General features: G+C 39.0%; 2 protein-coding genes across 2 annotated transcripts in view; one reads left to right on the top strand and one right to left on the bottom strand.

Annotated features, from left to right (window-relative positions):
* LOC134806161 (high-affinity choline transporter 1) overlaps positions 1–21635 on the top strand; it is a 357022-nt gene that overhangs the window by 238579 nt on the left and 96808 nt on the right. The window lies entirely within an intron of this gene.
* LOC134806167 (mitogen-activated protein kinase kinase kinase 4) overlaps positions 3164–21635 on the bottom strand; it is a 42610-nt gene continuing 24138 nt past the window's right edge. The window contains 15 exon segments of the mRNA XM_063779457.1: positions 3164–3527; positions 4653–4832; positions 5531–5631; positions 5869–5991; positions 6518–6683; positions 7288–7455; positions 8817–9004; positions 10401–10506; positions 13094–13201; positions 13382–13463; positions 13694–13881; positions 14160–14294; positions 17520–17666; positions 18526–18687; positions 19465–19615. Of these exon segments, the coding sequence (XP_063635527.1) occupies positions 3480–3527; positions 4653–4832; positions 5531–5631; positions 5869–5991; positions 6518–6683; positions 7288–7455; positions 8817–9004; positions 10401–10506; positions 13094–13201; positions 13382–13463; positions 13694–13881; positions 14160–14294; positions 17520–17666; positions 18526–18687; positions 19465–19615 (2053 nt within the window). The 3' untranslated portion in view covers positions 3164–3479.

The raw sequence follows: 21635 nt of genomic DNA, 5'->3' as shown, positions 1-21635 counted from the left end.
TCGTACGCAAAAATACGTTTGTAAAATCATTAAAATATCTTAGTATTCCACCTGTCCAATTTCTATATCTAATGTCAATGCGTCTCACTCTCTCATTAAAGCAAAATGATATTAAATAGAAATATATCACTTGTTGATTGTTCGTTAGCTATAGAACTAGTTTATTAGTGTGGTAGAGTCAACAGCAGATGTACCTACACTACATAAGCCAGATGTTCAAAATTACCGATATACTTTCTGTCTTAACAATTAACCTTAATTGTGCCTCGATTAACCTATGTTCAAGTAGGGGAGGTTTAGTTACATTTGTTGCTGACTGTACTGTACTAACTGGCATAAACACGGAGAATTTTGTTGTGGCGCGCCATAAAACTAAAATAAGTATAAAAAGTTGTTTTTCGTGGAAGTTTTTTATTACGTAGACGCCTAGGCGCTCACTCGCTCAGTATGTACGAAACGAAAGCATTATGTACTATTTTAATAGGTACTAAACAATAGAGTGATCGTGTGAATTAGCAGAAAATGTATTTAAATTTGTGACAATGGTAATTAACAGGTATGGCCAAGGTTTGAAAAACATCCTGTATTTACGGACATTTTTACAAGCGGAATACATAAAAGTACAATATCCCATGAATATGCAAGAGTAGCAACAAAATTCTCCGCGGTCGTGTCGTATAGTGTAACTCGTATAACAAAAAGCTTGAAATATAATTGTTAGATTTGTTAGGCTTTACTGTAGATTCCATATTGGATGATCAGTCATACCATTGATAATTATTTAAGTGTATTCTGTACATTTTGTAACCTACTTTTGGTAATCCGGCCCGACCGAGACGACCTTCAAACCCTCAAGAAAAGAGCGTATTCCCGTCTTAATGTCCGGGAAAGTCACTCCTGCGGTGTTGCAAACAATGGGTGACGATAATCAGAGGGGCTACCGCGAAAACCGAAATTCGCAAATTGCAGGGATCTTTCTCTTTTACTCCAATGAAAGCGTAAGTTAGAGTGACAGAGAAAGATACCCGCAATTTGCGAACTTCGATCTTCGCGGTTATAGCCCAGGCGCGAATCGCATGATTATCGACTGCTATCGTCAGCTCGATTGCCTCATATACATTATGCATATCATTAAAAAAAAAGCTATGTGAATAGCAAATGCTACGTGTAATGAGATGAGACACGTGGCGTTTTACTAAGGTTGTCAGTCTTCTGTATTTTATTTTATTTTCTTTATTGGAGAAACAACAGAAGTACAATTAATAGTTAATGATAAGCAGACATCGTAAATTTTATAGCATTTTCGGTGCAGCGGAGTGGTGTTAACGGAATTAGTATAAACAATTTCAACCCTATTGATTAATTAGCGATAATTACATTGATATTACCTAACCTTAATTTACCATTTCAGTTGGAATTATCTATACCAATTCCGTTAACACCACTCCGCTGCACCAAAAATGCTATAAAATTTACGATGTCTGATGATAAGTTATACCTACCGTTCAAAAGATTCACCTACCTCCTAAAACGCTCTCACTCGCTCTAGTATTCTTCAGTCGCTCGGGTATTCTTTAATTAGTCTCTGGCACAGGTTACAAAATGTCAGATCGTCTATCCGACAGTTCCTTAGTCTAGCTAAGTTCACCAGTACCTGTGCGTTAGCGGTAGGGGAGACTGGGGATGATTCAACTCTTACTTTTGTCCTTTAGTAACCAAAGGTTGTAGTTAAACTTCGTGGTGCATATTTACTTGAAACAACCACCAATATATCTAAAATAAGTTTACCTGTACCATCGCCCACACTGTTAACTGTACATCGGTGGACCTTATGCCTTTTGTAATAAGGTCCACCGATGTACAGTTAGGAGTGTTGCTATTTGTACTCTACGGATTCGAAGTATGAAATCGTACATATTATTTGCAGTTTAATGTTGTAGGGAACCAAGTGTCCCCAGTTTCCCCTAAGCGACTAGCATTTCTGTTAGCGCAAGTAACTAAGCATATCAGTAGATTGTATGTCAAATGTCAATTGAATGTTGCTCTCAATAAATATTATTAACGAATCAGGGTTTTATTTATTCCCATACATTTCACTACAATTTCAATTTTAAGTCATTGTCTATATTGAACCTTATTGAAAAGACCGTAAGGTCCACCAAGGGGCAGTTAAGACTTTTGCATTTATATGAACAATGGCCATTAGATATATCGGTTTAACACATTCAGGGCCATGAACCCGACTGTCGGTTACACGGTTCGTAGCGACTACGCGCTCCATACGGAGAAACCGTGGCTACGCGCTACGAGCGTAACCCGTAGCACTTAGTGGCAATGAATATGTTAACCAGTTAACTCCGGGTTAGTAGGATGGTGCAAGTGGCGCTAAGTACATCAAATCGGGTCACTCATGTAAGTCGAAAATTGCTCGTCATATTTCGCTCCATAGCGAGAAGTTTCTTCAACGGAAGCACACATTGACGGACCCACTCAGACTGCGGGCTGCAGCAAATATGTTATTGACTCACGGATCTTTCGTAATTTTTGCACTTTAACGGTTGCTAATAGAAACTATGTTCAGATATTTGTGAGCACCTTAGCCGCTCTGATATATCTGATCCCGACCGTAAATACTGATAATCACAATAAAACGACAACATACTTTGATTAATTATTTATTACTCAATCGTCCAAGATAAAACAAGTATATACATATAACAATTAGGCCCACTAGCACCATTCCACAAACCCGGAGTTAACCGGTTAAACCTGGAGTTGCCATGGTTACCCATAGTATTTGACACTAGGTTAACGGTTTAACCGCTTAACCCCGGGTAAGTGGGATGGTGCAAGTGGGCATTAACGTCCTAACAACGTATATGTCATTCCCTAAAGCAATGTGTGACTGAATCAGAGATTTATAATAGAATAAATGAATCATATATCTTAAAAAAATCTAAACAGTTCTGGCCTTAAATTTTTGGTAAGTTTTAAATTTCATGTATTATACTAATGTTATACTCGTAACATGGCTACAAATTTACAAAACAACACTGAATTTTATCTAGTCAAAAATATATTGAATTCATAATATTGTTATAATATTTACGCTTAAAATCACATAAAAAATGAGATAACTAACTATAATAAAACCATTGAGACCTAAAGACTAAGCTCATCGATATTATTCATATAGATAATATTACTACATATATAAAAATTAAATTTCATAATTGAAAAGTCCATTGCTAAAAAAAACAACTATAAATGCATTTGTTCATTTTCATACTTCCGTTTAAGTAGTTTTAAAAATACCTTTTCCTAATATTTTAATGTTTCTATTAATTGTAGAAAAGTTGTGAAGCTCGGCGCTCGACGCCACGCTGCACGCCTACTCGAACGCTCCGCTGGACGCTCGCCACAAGGCCGTACCCTTATGAACGTGATGGTAGTTTTTGATAGCAGGTCGAAATCGCGGTTTATAGGAACTTTCCCGGCTGGCATTCGAAGCATTCGTCGTTTTTCACCTGAAATAAGAACAAATTCGTTTTAGCACTGTGTTAATACACTATAGGTTTAAAAACTTAGGCAAAAGGGAGAGAACGCCCGCTCCGAATCGTTTCTGGTGCAGACGCTGTCGGTAATGCTGTGAGCATTAGGGGCACTTTTGCACCGGAAGCGATAACTTTTGTTATAAAGTAGGTACATCTTAAGTAATTTGTAAATTATTAAGTAAAATTTTGATTATAATGAATTTAGGTATTTGAAGTGCTAACCCATAAAAGTGTTGTAAGTTGTACTCATACTTCTACATGTAGATAATTAACTTCTAGTGTATGATTATTATAAAACGCTGCCAAACATTTATCACAGGCAGATTTTTACTTTGTTGTCCATTTTTTTTTCTTTAGATTAAATAAAATTTGACTGATTTAAAAAGAGCTCCTCATTCTGGGCGGAAAAAATACGAAATCAAAACTTGTCCTGAAAAATACGTATGTAATTTTCCGTTGAGTTACGAAAATACCATACGTTTCCGTACCTACCGGAAGTGTGGTATTCCACCTGTCCAATTTATTTGTCCAATGTGTATTTGCATCTCATATTTTGCTTAGTGAGAGAGTGGACGCAATGCACATTGGACCAAGAAATTGGACAAGTGGTATACCAACCTAAGAAATGACGATTTTTAGGATATAGGTATGTGGAACTCTATCTATTAACAAAATTTAATTGAAAATGATACGAAAATGAAAATTCGATATCATAACACAAATCGGCCATTATCATCTTTATTAGAGCGTTTCTTTTCTTTTTTGCCATTTTTATATATTGTGACCTTTTTTGCCACTTTTGTGTTATTTCTACGCAGAATCACGAGCTCTTTCGATTCTAATGGGATAAAAAAATGTCCCAGAGTTTTTTTCCTATTGTGTTACCATTTCCCCATATACTTTGTATGGCGGTAACAAAAAGGAAAGTTTGAAAAATGTATGGAAATCTTAGGACACTTTTTTCTCCTATAAGGATGAAAAGGGCTCGGGATCCTGACTAGAAATAACACAAAAGTAGCAAAAAAGGTCACAATATATAAAAAAGGCAAAAAATAAAAGAAACGCTCATTAAATACATAAGATATTTTTAGCACTCACCATGAGGAAGTGGTGTAGCTTGAGGGCCTCAGCCTTCGGTCGCTTGTCCGGGTCGTGTGTGAGACAGAGCAAGCAGAACTGTTGTCCTTCTTCGGAGAGTGACTCGGGTATGTCCGGTCGGCCGCCCATGCCGACTACGAACATTATTTGGTAGTTGCTGTCATATTCGGGGAACGGTCGCTGTAACAGAGAAATTAGTTTTACTTTTTTAGGCTTTTTCAGGCTCTGTTGAGTATAATCAACGAGCGGAATTAAATGTTGGTATTAAGAGAGGCTTAGATACTCAAATTTGATGTGACTGTTAGAATGGATGATGATGATGATGATGATGATGGATGGATGAATGAATGGATGGATGGATGGATGGATGGATGGATGGATGGATGGATGGATGGATGGATGGATGGATGAAATATCAATAGTACCCAACCTCATTCTCATCTTCCTCGCGTTGTCCCGGCATTTTGCCACGGCTCATGGGAGCCTGGGGTCCGCTTGGCAACTAATCCCAAGAATTGGCGTAGGCACTAGTTTTTACGTAAGCGACTGCCATCTGACCTTCCAACCCAGAGGGTAAACTAGGCCTTATTGGGATTAGTCCAGTTTCCTCACGATGTTTTCGTTCACCGAAAAGCGACTGGTAAATATCAAATGATGTTTCGTACATAAGTTCCGATTAACTCATTGGTACGAGCTGGGGTTTGAACCCGCGACCTCCAGCTTACCGCTAGGCCACCAGCGCTCTCGCTAGGCCACCAGCGCTCTCAGTATTCCATATTTAGTTGATTATTAACAGAACTAACAATAGGTATCAATATCAGCCGAGATAATTTCACTCTCGAACACTCGTATTATTTTCAATATTAAAATAATCATACTTTGCCTGAAGCCATTTCTGTGACGACGCAGCCGAGCGACCAGATGTCTGTGGCGCGCCCGTGCCCGTCCGACTTCATGAACACCTCAGGCGCCATGTATGCTGCAAAAGATATACTGTTACTCTTCTCGTATATTTAACGTAAAGCCATCCTATAACATGTCATATACGGCAGCCAAGACAAATTAAAATTATGACATATACATTTATTAATTAGAGTTTGCCAAAAATTTACAGCTTTTCGGGATCACATTTCCAAAATGGATGATGTATTGATGTTGCATGTTGGATTTTATAAAATTTAGAAGTTTCGCCCTACCTGTAGAGATAATTATTTACCTTGTGTGCCGACGTATCCCTGCAGCTCCCCCGCAGCCGTGGTGGTGGCGCGGATCTTGACCGCACACCCGAAGTCGCCCAACTTCAGGCAGTGGCCTTCGTTCATCAAGAATATGTTGCCACCTGGAAGATAATTCATTATATGAAACGGAACTCACGGCAGTAAGTGTAGTAACACGTTTTTTTAGCAAATGTAGAACTTAATTGTTCACAAGATAAACTTAAAATTATTTCCGATAAGGTAGAGTAAATTTACAACATTACGGTTGTGTTACATTATAGGTTGACGTCAAACTCTTTTATGAAAAATATTATAGCGAATATTTACCAGAACAGTCCTTGATGACCAGTACCATAGTGCTTCAAAAAAACTCTTATATCTTTTATCTTAGCGTTTATATCTTAGAGCATTTAGTAACTGGAGGCTGTCATTTTCTGTACAAAACAGTCTGCCGATTTTTGCGGGGGAGGGGACGTCAAATGTATTGATATTTCTACATGATTTGTACGTAACGTATAAATAGCCATACAAAAGTTTGCACAATTGTGCAAGTTTTTCGGCAGAGGGGTAAGCTCTTAATAAAGGCGACTCCGGTTATTAAATGCTCTAAGGTTTATCTAAGAACTGCTATAGGTTGATAACACTCACTCTTAATATCCCTATGCGCGATGTTCCTCGCGTGTAACTCTGAGACTGCGCTGAGGAGCTGCGCTGTATACCGCCGTACTGTTTGTTCAGGTAATGCGCCAGATGTTGCGATCAGGGTTTCTAGAGAACCCTCCACGCATAGCTCCATGAAGATCAGCATTTCCTCCTGAAAATATTAAATTATTGAAATAATTTAGTTTTTAGATTATGCTATGATCAGAATCTAGTCTGTTATGGTCGGGTACGAGATTGTCATTACGTCATTAGACGTCATAGTCTGCGGCCGCCCACAAATCAAAATATGAAGGAATGGGTGGTCTGTTTATAGGTGGCTAAAAGACACGCAGGATTCTAGACTGCTAAAGTTGATAATATTTTTTTTTATATTATAGTCGGATATTCGAAAATTCCAAATCGCCAAGGTCATTATCTAGTATTATGTTATGAAAGCGAAGGGAGATATTAGACAACAACCATCGTCATCAGGGTCTATAGTCTGATATAGTCGGGACCAGATAGGTCTCGAATTGCAGACTATTATAGTGAGGTTCGGGACTACTACGGCCTATTACCAGATTTTTTAAACGAAAGAAAGACTTTGGCATGGTATTTACTTTTCCACGTACCCTATGAACTATGAACCTCTGTACCGCACTAGATGGGAATGTTGGACTCCCTCGACCCTCATCTCATTGGCCGCTCGCGGCATTGCTCGTCACCGATATATACCAGCTGTTATGATAATACTAGGGCATTTATTGTCTACTCACCCTATGAACCTCTATCCCGTAGTACCGCACTAGATGGGGATGCTGCGCCCCCTCGAGCACGCGGAGCTCGTTGGCCGCGCGCTGCATCGCCCGGCGGTCGCCCGCGGCGATGCTCACTTCTTTCATGGCGAGAAGTTGACCCGTTTCCGTGTTCACTACGGTGTACACCTGGAATGGGAAGTTTAAATATGTAATACCACAGAATAAATAATAGTACTAGGTACAGAAGATTCACTCTCTAACAAGACGCGTCTGTTACGATTAGGACAGTGCGCAGGTGGCGACAGCGCCACGCGCGGCCTATTGCTAGACACCAAAATTGGTGTGGGACGGATGTACTTGTAGCTACTTGTTGCTACGCGACGAAATCGCGGAGTCAGCCACGCCTGATAATACTTAAAAGTTAAAAGTAATCTGTAATATATAGACCTAAAGCATAATAGAATAAATAGTCATTCAGCCTATATACGTCCTCTAGACCTCTCAGACCTGAAGTAAAAACTTTAAATGTATTCTACAAGGTTTTTTGGGCGCCAAGAACGCCTCAGACGGTAGTAGTGCGTACCAAGCATAATAGACGGAACGAGAGCTAGTAGAATCTTAGCCAAGTGAAGAAGTTTGCTGCAGTGTCGTGTAAGGGAGTCATAAGACGACAAAACCATGACTTTTAACACTTTCCCGTCGTGAACCTTGTCGGAATGGTCCAAGATTGATTAGGCTGTAGCCGCGCGCGTCAGTTGACGCCTTTGACGGTCAAAAGGTTAAGTAAGGATCAGTGGCGGCGCGTCAAACATATCCACAGGCAAGCCGGGGCTAATTTGGCTTACATATTTCCTTTGCAACTCTGCTCAAAAGTCCAAAAACAGGCAAGCCGGTGGGAATCGGCTTTTATGGACGCGCCGCCACTGGTAAGGATGTAGAACCTTTCCAAAAGTGCCAGCGCCGATCTTTAAACCACGCTGCCATTTAAAGGTGACCTGTCGTACTCGAGGCTCGTAGTCATCTGTCACGGCCGGTTCGGCCACACGTCCACATCGAACGTAGGTCAGAGTCACGCGACAAGCCTAGTTGTTTGGTCGCTTCCATTACTCATAGAGTGGTTAAGAGACCTTTACCTTTCTGTCTAGACAGTGAGACTTTGCATATAGTCCGTCTAAGCTAACTATACACCGACTTGAATAGAAGAATATCATTAAACACGTCATCTTTTCATATCTTGACATTTATATGAAAAGATCATTTGACATGTTTACAGTTTGCTATTGCAAATACCATGGAGAACTAGTTTGCAAAGAGTATAATAATATATGTATAGTAACTAGTTTGGTCCGACATTAGCTTAAGGAGCGCGCCTGTGACACCATTGGTATTACAAGCATCAATAGGCTATGGAATCTACTTACTATTAAGCGGGCCCTACGCTTTGCAACCATCATAGTAAAATAAGTACAAGTCACATTTTTGACAGATCAAGTGGGCGTTGAAATATATATTTTCGTAATATTCGTAGTTTTTTTTTCTTGACTAACCTTGCCAAAAGTGCCAGCGCCGATTTTAAGTCCACGCTGCCATTTAAATGTGACCTGTCGTACTCGCGGCTCGTAGTCGTGTGTCACGGCCGGTTCGGCGACTCGTCCAACAGCTTTCATCGAACGTAAGGCCGCGTCGCGGGACATGTCTAATTTCTTTATCGCTTCCATGACGCTTCTCGTGCGAGCTGAAAGAAAATATTAAAATTAATGGAGAGTAAAACCTAGGTGATAGGAGCATTCCATGGAATTGTCTACCGTTGTCCCGTACAAACCCGAGTTTTCTGAAGATTTGCAGGTATAGGAGTTTCTTTTTCTGTAACAAATGGTCAAAAATATGACCAGAAAAATAATCGTCTGCTTAAAACACCGAAAAAAAGTTCTAATATACGAAATAAAATGCGTTTGTACGGGACAGCCCGTGGAATGCTCCGATAGCTTTTGTTCTTTAAACAAATTCGATTTTTAAAAGAGTACAGTGTACCTTAGTCCTTAAAGTTCTGCATAAGAAAAAACAACGGGTTGCACTCCGGGAGTGCCGACAGAAGTGAAAACTCAATGACTAGTCCCAAATGTCTGCAGCACTATGTATAATTGACCCATCCTCCTTTCTATTGAAAAACTTTAGTTCCGAAATTGCTGGTCAGTGATCTTGTTTAAAATTCGAAATTCAAATTTGTAGCGTTAATTGTTTAAAACTCGAATAGAAATTGTAAAGTTACCTTGCAGACCTCGCATCTAAATATATTTAGTCATGATATTTTGAGTTTTATTCACCAGTACTAGAGTTCACTTTTATTAGCGTTTTCATCAAGATGTAGCTTTATTGAATTATATTTGAGTGATATAAAGTTAGAATGTAACTGTGAGATCCTCGTATTTCAGCCCGTACAAGATTAGAACATTGAGCTTTATTGCTTAATATAAAAGTCCAGTTTTAAATAATTGACCTGATTATGATACGTTATGACTAAAGTTCTTTGGTGAATAACATTGTCCGTGACACATGACGTCAGCGTTACGTTACGCGTTACGCTGAATCGAGTTTACAATTTTTTCCCCACCTCAAAAAGTGCTCAGCGCCGCTAAAAAAGTTTTCACTTCAAAAAATAGAAAAGGGTCGTGAAAAAGGAAAACATCGTGAGGTAACCGGACTAGTCCCAATGAAGCCTGGTACCCCTTCTGGGTTGCAAGGTCAGAAGGAACATTAGGGACGACACTAAGAAGAAGATGAGAATAAAATGGGAGGTGTGGGCAATTTCAAGACTTTTCCGTGGACAAAATTAGTAAGTAACTAATAAGTACCTAATACTACTCCTTTTGGCATATTACAAGTCGAGACATTTGTGGAACGACTTGTAGTGCAAGGAAAAGTTGAAGGCACAAAGCGCGGTAGGTCACCAATGCGTCACAGACCTAGTCAAAAATGCACTCAATGGACCACTCCAGGAATGTACAAGAAGGGCTACAGTACGGGAGGAATGGCGACGGATTGTGAAGCTTGCCACCGGCCCTGATATCACGACCACGACCACTCTGACAAGAGTATGACGACAAAGAGGAAGAGTAAGTAATATAATTTACCATGTAGGTCAGTTATGTTGAAGTTCGGGGCCGCCTCGGGCTCTCCCGGCGGCGTCGATGGCGTCAAGCTTTCTTTGGGAGCACCCGTCTGGCTTGGCAATGGACTCTGTAACATAAGAAATAAAATATTGTGGAAAAATAGAATGCTAGACTGCGCAGAGGATGACCAAGTAAATCAACAGGAGGAAAGTCGCAAAGGATCGCGACAATAGGGACAACTGTCAAAGGTTTTGCATAGATGGCGCCATCATAGCTTGCCCCTTTTTCTATGAGATTTAGCTTAAAGGCCTGGGCATAAAAATACATTAAAATAACAATAAATTGAGACATTTCTAGGGATTAACAGGGCAAGTTATGCTGGCGCCATCTGCTAAATACTTCGACCGGTCAACCCCAAGTAACAATTTGTGGTTCTATAGTAGTCGATAGAACGTTTCCCAAATACCACCTAAGGTCCTATAAAAGACCAAAGAAGATTGTATAAAGCCGAAATGGCGCATCTTATGTGCCATTCAGTAATATAGTAGACGTGTAGCAGTGTCAGTCGTGACGTTTTAGGTCTATAAAAGTGATGTGATGATCACTTTTGTGCTAATTTGTTGTCAGTAACGCCATTATAGAGTTAATTTATACTATAGTGGCATTTGAGATTCCATTATAGTGCTTGTTTTATACTATAGTAGTATTTGAAATTGTATTATAGTGCTTTTTTATACTATTGTAGAATTCATAGTTCCTTTACTACGAAATTTGCAATCAAGTTTACCAACAACTGTTGTGAGTGGTTTTGTTGTGTTTACTTCACAAAAAACGGTACTAAGTAAAATGGTGATAAGTAAAGACTTTATATTAATATGCGCCATTTAGATGTCGAATAATTCGGTCCTTAGTGCAAAAAGTATATGGGACGGAAGTTTTACCGTTAGAATAGTATTAGTTTAATGAGGAATTTTAAATGCCCCCTCGATTTATTTATGTTTTTAATAAAATAATTTAATAAAATATTATGATATTCACCATAGTTACTACTATACAGCCAATAAGTAAATCCGACGCTTTTATAGGCTAACTATAGAACTTACGACGAACTATTCACCGCCATCATGATTAAAATTAGGGTTCCAAAAGAATTTTGCTTTGACCCAGTTACACCTACAAACTCTTTAGAAAGATATAGGAATTTTTTTTAATTTAGATGTAGTCATTACTGTTGTTTCCTTTTTCAGTGTGATTGGTAAAAAAATGTGCTAATAATGGATGTCGATAAATATCTAAACCGTCACGATTTTATGCTTGTATTATCATTGATGATAAATCTCACCTACAGTCACTAATATCACTGGGGTCTTTTTTATCAATTCATTAAAATATAAAAATATTTTGTACGGAACCACATTATGTGGCTTAGGCCTGAACTTATATAAGCAAGATATAAGTAGCCATTACAGATCAAATTGATCATTTACAAGTAGTCGTTTTCTACCTTTATGTATCTAACTCGGTTTATAAAAGACATAAAAACTCAACTATAACGCTGTTGTCTTTTAAAAGAAAAAACAAAACCACTATACAACAGTTTTGTGATATAAAAGAGTCATTGTGACGTTTACAGCGATGAGATATAATAGGGATTTAAAAACTACTAAAGCGCTTTTTAATGCTATAAATATGTCCCAAAAACGCTACTATAGAGCAAAACAGTTCTATAATAGTGTTCATATGACTAATAAAGTATTATGTACTATAGCAGTGATCTCTAAAGCCACTATATCCTGAAATCGTTGTATAGTTGGGTTTTTGTCACTGTTAAAACACAAAACTATAGCGGCTTGGCAGGGAACCTTAATAGCGCAAATTAGTTGCATAAAAGTGATTCCAAATACTATTATACAGTAATATTGCTCTATAGTGGTTATATTTGAACCTGTTATAGTACACGCCTATAACGGCTCTATAAAATGATGAAATAAACCTTTACATCAATTGCTTATAGAATATATTAGCTGTATAAGCCTATAGAGCAAAAAGGTGTTGCCAAGCGCTTTTATACGACAGGTGGTCAACTCTGAAACCTTAATACGACGTCTATACAAGCTTTTAGCGATAAAAACTAAAATTATAGGACTAAAATGTTACTTGGGACTCCATTGGATGAAGATATTAGAAGAGATTTGTCGCGCCATTGGAAGTACTTAAGTAAGGAAACTGAGGTGAGGATTTCGATCGACCTCTTCTTAGTTCTTAGAATTAACTCTACATCACATCTCTTGTTTGTACGCCCAGTATTTTTTTTTTTTTGGAAAGTGAGTTTTTTAATTGAGCAGGAGATAAGTTTACAGAGACACACTAAGGGCATTCACTTATTTCCTTAATAGCTCTCACTAAAACATGTATAACAGAAATATACTACACTTAACACATTCAATACCACTAAGTGCTACGGGTTACGCTCGTAGCGCGTAGCCACGGTTTCGTCGTATGTAGCGCGTAGTCGCTACGAACAGTGTACCCGACAGTCGGGTTCTTGGTGTTGAATGTGTTAACTACTCTAAGGTACTAAATACAATTATTAATCTACTAACACTACATAGATGCTTATCAAACAGAATGATGATTACTAAGAGAGAAAGAGACACAGTTAAACGATATCATGAGTATATTTGTAACAACGTACTGTGTGGTAGAGTACTCACGTGCAACCGATGTCGGGGCCGCGGTGAGGGCTCGGAGTCCGAACCTTTGGTCGTGCCGCGCGACCCAATCACGTGGGAAATGCAACCATCCATTAGATGTTTCAGCTCCTGAAATATCGGCGTAACATTATCAACAAATCCAAAGACATATGAACACAACAAAGCCATGAGAAAAGTTTATAATTATAATCTTTTTACGCGGTTTAGTATACTTATGTGCTTTAAGAGTTAATATCACTTTCTTCATCATTTGTTTTAAAATTAATCACAAAAAAAAATCCAGAATACCTCGAATTCTTCATCGCTGAGATGCCTCGTGTTGTAAGGGTCGCATGCTAGCATTAGAAACTCTAGCCCTTGACTCGCCCATCTGACAAAAAGAAGTTTTATGACACAGCTGCAAACATACATGAAGAATTCACATAAGCATTTAACCTTTACATGTGTGCGATGTATACAGTTTAGTTTAGGAGCTCTTCTACTGAGACTGGGGCATAGATAGCGCAGTGTCTCTGTCTAATATGACCCTTTCTCACTCTCTGTAACTCGCTGCGACCAATTTCATTTTAGTATCTAGAATATAAAAGCAAGTAAACTAACCTAGGCCTCCGGCCGCGGCCGCGCTCGCATCGCTCTAAAACAAATCGCATCCAGCAGCGCGCGAAGCACACTATAGCGCGAGCAACCGCCGCGCTCCAGGCTTCCTCGTCGGTGTGTGGCTCGTGCTCGACCCGGGGTTGTGGCGGCGGTGGGGGGGAGCCTAGGAGCTCCTCTATCGAGACTTGGGTCTGTGAAAAATGAATCCAATAAATAACATTCTGTTTATAGCACTAGAATGTAGGTGTCAGAAGATAACAAAGGCGATCATTGACACAATTAAAGTAAACCTTAAGGCAACGAGATAAGGTGCACCAGTGTTGCAGTTTGTCCTTTGATCACAGGATAGTCAATCTCAGCGAGGCCGACGGCAAGTGGGGCCGAATCGCACGTCACGAAGCTCTTTGTAGATCCACTGTATGAAGGTATAGCAAATATACCGCCAATGAAGTAAAGTTAGTTATGTTACCTTGATTTCAGGATAGTCGATCTCAGCGAAGGTCCCTTCTGGTTCGTCCTCAGTGACGGACTCGGAGCGTAGTAGCCAGCGCGGTGCGCGAGGCCGACGGCACTCTTTCACGAAGCGGTGTAGCTCCTTGTGTATCTGTGGACATTATGTTTAATTAGAAAATCATTCAATGAACCACTCCATGTATGTACAAGAAGGGCTACAGTACGGGAGGAATGGCGACGGATTGTGAAGCTTGCCACCGGCCCTGATATGACGACCACGACCACTCTGACAAGAGTGTGACGACAAAGAAGAGAGAAAATCATTCAGTGACAAATAAGAATTATTGTCGAGGTAGTAATATACATACCAGAGAAGAAAATGATATAACAGAAGGAACATTAAAACAATATAAGACACAAAAACACCAAGCCTTCCACGACCATCTATGAGTCCCTTTACCATCGCTAAAACTATATTGACGGTTGAGGCACTAAGAGTACCAGGAGACAATGACATAGCAGGAGGAACATTAAGACAATAAAACCACGCAATAACACAAAGCGAAACAATCAGGGATCCCTTTACCATTGGATTGACCGACTCACGAACAAGCATGGTAAATTTTATGCCAAAAACAATTAAAGAAATCTCTAAAAGACAAAACTTGCCACAGAATAACAACAAGCGAAGCTTCCAGAACCATTATTCATAGCAAAAAGACACAAAATCCCCAAGCGAAGCACTCAAGAACCACAGAACAACCTAGAAAGTTCACATTACCATCGGATAAACGGACTCATGCACAAGCATGGTCAATTTTATACCAAAACAAATTAATAAGTCTCTTATAGCAGCGTTAAAAGTACCAGAAGAACATGACCCACCAAGAGAAATACTAAAACAATATACAAACACCAAGCGAAGCTTCCAGAACCGTCTAAATATAAAGAGTATGTCATATTTCTAAGCTGAGAAGGTAAAAGTACCAGGAGAGAATGACATTGCAGGATTTTTTTTTATATATTTATACTTTATTGCACAATAAATGAAGAGTACAAATGGCGGACTTAATGCCTGAAGGCATTCTCTACCAGTCAACCATGGGCTAAACCGAAAGATCTAGTTGGTGCAGGCTCAGAATACTGTTACAGTAAATTTGGAAAGAAAAAAAAAAACACTAAACTATAATATATGACATTATATATGCATCATAAGTAATATTATACATAAATAAATAAATATACATACGTAAATATATACACATATATAATAGTACATTACTACAGAGGCCGGGACGAAAGGGGTTGCCGGCCGAAGACATATAGACGGCCGAGCGAAGCGAGGTCGGATAGGTCTGAGCGCGGGCAACCCCATTTCCCGCCGAGGTATGTATAGTGCTTTTCTCAAACATGCAATGAAATAAATAAAATAAAAAATCCACGAAAACCAAGTTTTATTTATAGAAAAAACTAAAAGTAAACTACACCCAAAATATAACCAACACGTACCTATATCATTATCACGCGTATGTTTTACACGAGTCGTGTATTTTTACTACCCGTATATTTTCATGTATCTTTGATTTTTTCGCCTTGTATCCGTCTGACTGTCGTTTTCGTCACATAAGTTTACATATCACTTTCATGTTGATATCATGTTTCACATACATCGTTGCTTTATGCATGGAGTAAATAAGTATAATTTCCACAGTGTTGACGAGTTTGTAGTTACATTCATTTAAAATATGCCACAAAACTGTTTCTAATAAACTGTAAGCCATTTTTCTTAGTTTCTGAAATAATAAAATTGCCATAAGCAACCATATAATATACATACTTCGTCTTTGACTTGGCGGCAGAGGCAGCAAGTTATTAAAATCAATTCTGCTTACGCTGCCAATTCCAACACCTACGATTACAATTAATATTAATTTCATTATTTCGTCGGAACTCATATTAAAGTCAAAAAATCAACAACACACCATAAATCCAATAAAACAGAATGAATATTTTTCAACTTTACCTCCATAACAATTTAAAAAATATAACTACGCGTGTTTGAGTAGACCTTTTTACCGCTAACGTTTAGATGAAATATTTTAAATGTTTTTATTTGTGTAGTTAAATTTATAATTTAAAATTATAAAATTATTGAATGTATTATTTATTAAGTTCATGTTGATTTTATACAAATAAAACTGCAAATTATAGCAAACATTGTTTTTTGTTTTTTTTTTTTTTATAGGCGTAGTGGCAGAGTGTCATTACGAACCATAAAGCAAATACTGCCTCTAGTTTTTTTTAATGGATGAATGCCACGATGCTGTGTCACAAATATCTGTCAAATGAAAATTAAAAAAGAGGCCTTTGCCGGCCTAGGCCTGCAAGATGTGTATGAAATTCCATTAACGACCTTTTGTCCTAGCCGCACCTGAAACGTGATACTTCGCAGCCTATTATAAGGAACATAACATCAATATTTCATTGCATGTTTGAGAAAATATATATATACATATATATACCCACTGTAAACATCATGAGGACGACTTGTGAACCTGGTCAGACAGATGCTTGCGCAACATGCGCTTGAAAGAGAATTTGTTCTGGGCCTGTCTAATAGAGAGAGGAAGATCGTTCCACAGCCGGATTGCCTGGATGGTGAAGGAATTCGACATGAAACCTGTACGATGACGGGGCACAATAAGCTGAAGGCTACGGGAGGTTCGGAGATCTGTGCCGGGGCGCGGAGTCACAAATTTGTATTTGGAACGAAGGTAATCAGGGGTTGAAGGATCGAATAGAATTATAACACTAAAGACACACAAACACCAAGCGAAGCACTCAAGAACCCATTACCTACCTTCGGATTGACGGACTCATGAACAAGCATGGTCAATTTTATAACAAAAACATTTACAAAAGTCACTTATAGATGCGTTAAAAGTGCCAGGAGAAAATGACATACAAGGAGGAACATTAAAACAACAGTAGCCATACAAAAACACCAAGTCAAGCTTCCAGAACCGTCTAAAAGTTCCCATTACCATCGGATTGACGGACTCATGGTCTCCAATTGTATTATATAGGCACAAACAATAAATACTCTCTTAGGCCCACTTGCACCATCCCACTAACCCGGGGTTAAGCGGTTTAACCGTCAACCCAGTGTCAAATTGTACTGGTAACCATGGTAACTGCAGGTTTAACCGGTTAACCCCGGGTTAGTAGAATGGTGCAAGTGGGCCTTATAGGTTAATAGCTGATAAGGTAATAATTACCAGGACTACCAGGAGAGAATGACACAGCAGAACAGCAACACTAAAGACACACTAACACCAAGCGAAGCTTCCAGAACCGTGTAGAAAGTTCTCATTACCATAGGATTGACGGACTCATGCACAAGCATGGTCTCCGGACGCCTCGGGCGCACATGCCGCGCGCGCGGGGGCTGCAGCGAGGCGGGGCGCTGCCGGCGCGGCGCGGGCTTGTTGCCGTGCACGAACTTGTAGCATTCGCGGTGGAGCTGTGGAGGTTGCGCGCATGCGTGTTAGGCGTGCGGTGCGTGCGAGGCATCCGAGTAAGTTTTGTGAAAAATCGGGTAAAAAATAGGAAACCGTTTTCAGAGGGATCGCTATGGTCCCCACGCTGGTCCAAAGTGGGTTTGGAACTTCACATACATTTTTGAAATTTATTACTCCGCGGATGTATGCAGATTTCTTAATGTACTGTACCGTCGCCCACACTGTTAACTGTACATCGGTGGACCTTATGCCATTTGTAATAAAGTTCACCGATGTACAGTTAGGAGTGTTGCTGTTTGTACTAAGATTATACTTAAATGCCTTACTATTATAAAGAGTAAATAAAACTTTAATTGTTAGTGATACATTCATGCATAATATGGATTATTAAATCATGCAATCGAAATGCACGAACAATATTAGTTCCCGAATTACCTTACAAGGATGCACCTTATTCAAAGTGAGACGCCACTAAAGTGCTAAGTGCGAAAGTGACAAAGCGAGAAACTGGACACTGAAGAAATATACAAATTGTACATTCTTGAACCTGAAATTCTTGCTGACTCACTCCAAAATCTCTTTCTATTCAGTACGGTGCAAAGGAGATGTTACTTTTGCTATTATGAAAGTTACCTTGATGCTAAGCCTGTATAGTCTTGCTGCTCTTTCTATCCAATACTGCGTGTAAGAAAGAGAGAGAGGACATTAAACGTTCTTACCTCGAAGCCAAGTCTGCATATCTGCAGCAGAAGGTCTCTGACCCTAGCCACGACACCATTTGTGACTTCATGAAGATATTCTTAGGGAGGACTCCTGCTGGCTCTTTCTAATAAGTACAGTGCAAGAGAGAAAGGTTCCTACCTCGAAGCCAAGTCTGTATATCTGTAGCAGCAGGTCTCTGACCCTAGCCACGACTCCATCTGTGACCTCGTGAATATACTCTTCAGGAGGGCTCTTGCTGGCATGCTCGAGGATTTCCATGGTGTGTCGGACGATGCACTCACGTAATAGGAAAAGACTTTCCTGTGGACAAAAACTGGGAGTTTAAAGCCTATTTTTAACCGAGCGAAAGCGAAGGTCGCCGTTTCAGCTTAGGCAAAAATCCTGTCGTATGTTCCCGTCTACAGGTCGCATTTTTCAACCGATTCACGTGAAATTTGGTGAGCAGGTGCAATATTAATTATTGAGGGTTCGCGAGGTCTACAGCTCATAGAGCCACTAGTATCAAATAATAATAAATAAACTTAATTTCTTTCAAAACCATTATATATATATATTATTACATCGGCTGGTGTCTCCTTGTACGGTGTAGGAGAGCAAATAAGTAATAGTAGTAGTAAAACACTTTATTGTACAAAAATCATAACAAAACAGGAAAAATAACATTCCGCATTAATACAATATAGTATGTGCCGCAGAGCGCTGGTGGCCTAGCGGTAAGAGCGTGCGATTTTCAATCCGGGGGTCGCGGGTTCAAACAACGGCGCGTACCAATGAGTTTTTCGGAACTTATGTACGAAATATCATTTTGATATTTACCAATTGCTTTTCGGTGAAGGAAAACATCGCGAGGAAACCGGACTAATCTCAAAAATACCTAGTTTCCCCTCTGGGTTCGAAGGTCAGATGGCAATCGCTTTCGTAAAAACTAGGGCCTACATCAAATCATTGCATTAGTTGTCAAGCGGACCCCAGGCTACCATGAGCCGTGACAAAATGCCGGGATAACGCAAGGAAGAAGAGTATGTCCAGCAGGGGACGTGTTTCGGTTGATATGATGATGATGAATGAGTAAGTTACATAGATCCTCCGCCTGGCGCGCCTCGCGTCCGGGCTAGCGCGAGCGTGGTGCGAGGCGAGCGCCCGCGCGAAGGCCGCGGCCTGCAGCGCCGCCTCGCGCTCGCTAGCGAACACGCTCTGCGCCTCTCGGCATAGCGTGTAGAACACGTATCTGTAAATAAGCTAAATGTTTAGAGTTAGACCAAGAAAAGTCTGCAACGATTTTGATAGCATAGCAGTGCAAGTGTTATTTATACGTCATAATTTCTTAGAAGTTTGACGTTTAAAACAACACTTGCGCTGCGTGTGCTATCAGAATCGTTGCAGACTTTTCTTGGTCTAACTCTATTAAAGGAATTCAGGTTCTTCTCTCACTCTCACTGAGGGCGAGTGTGAGCGAGACGGCTGTGCGTGACAGGGATCGCGGATATCATGTTGTCGAATTTTAAATATTTTGTGAGTTTTAATAATAAAAAAAGTAATCGATGAGTTCCCTCGTCCATATTATTGCTCATTTTTATAAATAATTTTCATATTTATAGTTTTTGTGCAAAATTGATTATACATTTTTAAAGTGGATTTTTCATTTTTGGAAAGTAAACTTGGTGATATTTTTGTCTATCAAGCAAAAATCAACAAGGGCATAAAGTGACCTATTTTTACCCGAGGCAAAATAGTAGACGAGGGTAAAAATGGACATTTATGCCCTTGTTGTACACTCTGCTTTTCACTTCGATTGCGAAGAAAATATACAAAAAATCTAATATTTTAGGTTATTTTAACGTATTTATTCAAGACTAAAGAAAATTGTTCTTGGGCCGGTCGGAGGCGCGGGGCACGCCGGTCGGGAGAGCGCCAGTCGGGGGCGCGCCGGCAGGGCTGGCAGTTTGTATGGCAGAATTTGGACTTTATTGCTAAGTCAATAAGGGTCGTAATAGATGATTTTACTTTATGCTCTAGAGCATAAAATGCGATTTTATGTCGTCTACGCACGACATAAAGGTGCACTTTTTGAGCATGAGAAGTGAAAAATAAGTTTTAGGAATGAATTTTATTTTTGGTACAAGCTTTTATCGCTGACTGTACTTTTCTTACGACAGACAACTAATACTCATCGAGACAATTCTAAAAACCCCTAACACAATTAGGTTGCGTTATTTCATCACAGAGTTCCTATGGCCACCTCCTGTCTCCATCATCAGATCAGCTCGATGGTATGATGATGGCTCGAATTTGTCGAAACGTGCACTAAGTAATTAACTATACTTATACACAATTAAACAAATGTATACTTACTTTATGAAATTAATAATTTAATAACTTATGTTTTACTATTAGGTCCTTACCTATGAAATTGGCGTTTTTGTTCATAGATATAAGTCTGATCCTAGTTTTTTTTTTTTACAAAAGTACATACACAATTACAATAAAACTATAGTGCACTCAATAAACAACGATTTTACATACAATTAATTGTTATTTTTTATTGTTAAGTGTTCAGAATTAAGCCTTGAAAATAGGTCTTTTCATGTGCTGTCGGTTCGAGTATTAAAATTACTTATATTTTTCTAATGGTACCAATTTTCAAGAAATGGAGATATTGAAAACATACCTTAAAGGTGTCAAAAATTTCTGGAAAACTTTTTGTTTGGTTTGAATTAGCCATCAAAAAAATATCCGCAAAATTAATTGTATGGAAATTCGTGTTTCGTTGAAATTCTCCGAACAAAACGCCAATTTCATAGGTAATGACCTAATATTTGACTACTGATTGTTTACTTGATGATTTGTTTCGCTTAAAACATGTTATTTATTTAATAGATTAATAAGTAATATAAAATTACTGTGCAAAAATGCTGTACCAACCTACCTACTACTATTACTAATTTATTATGTATACTGACTTGTAAAACATTGACTTTTATCAATAAGTATCTTGTATCTTGTGTCTTGGTACCATAATATTGCATTGTCATCCGATTTATACATGCATGCAAAATTTCAGCTCAATCGGAAACCGGGAAGTGGATCAAATTTAACTTGTAAGATATGATTACAGACCGACAACGGGACAGGTGAAACTAAATAAAAGCTTGTAAAATTAGGATTCGACTTGATGAAGTCCCTAGAGAAAGGGCTCAAGATTGCTAATTGAATTTTAGGCAACCGAATTGTGATCTAAAAGTGATCTA

This window comes from Cydia splendana, chromosome 2 (genome assembly GCF_910591565.1).
Source record: "Cydia splendana chromosome 2, ilCydSple1.2, whole genome shotgun sequence".
Lineage (NCBI taxonomy): Eukaryota > Metazoa > Arthropoda > Insecta > Lepidoptera > Tortricidae > Cydia > Cydia splendana.
This window is presented reverse-complemented; position numbering and strand designations above follow the sequence as displayed.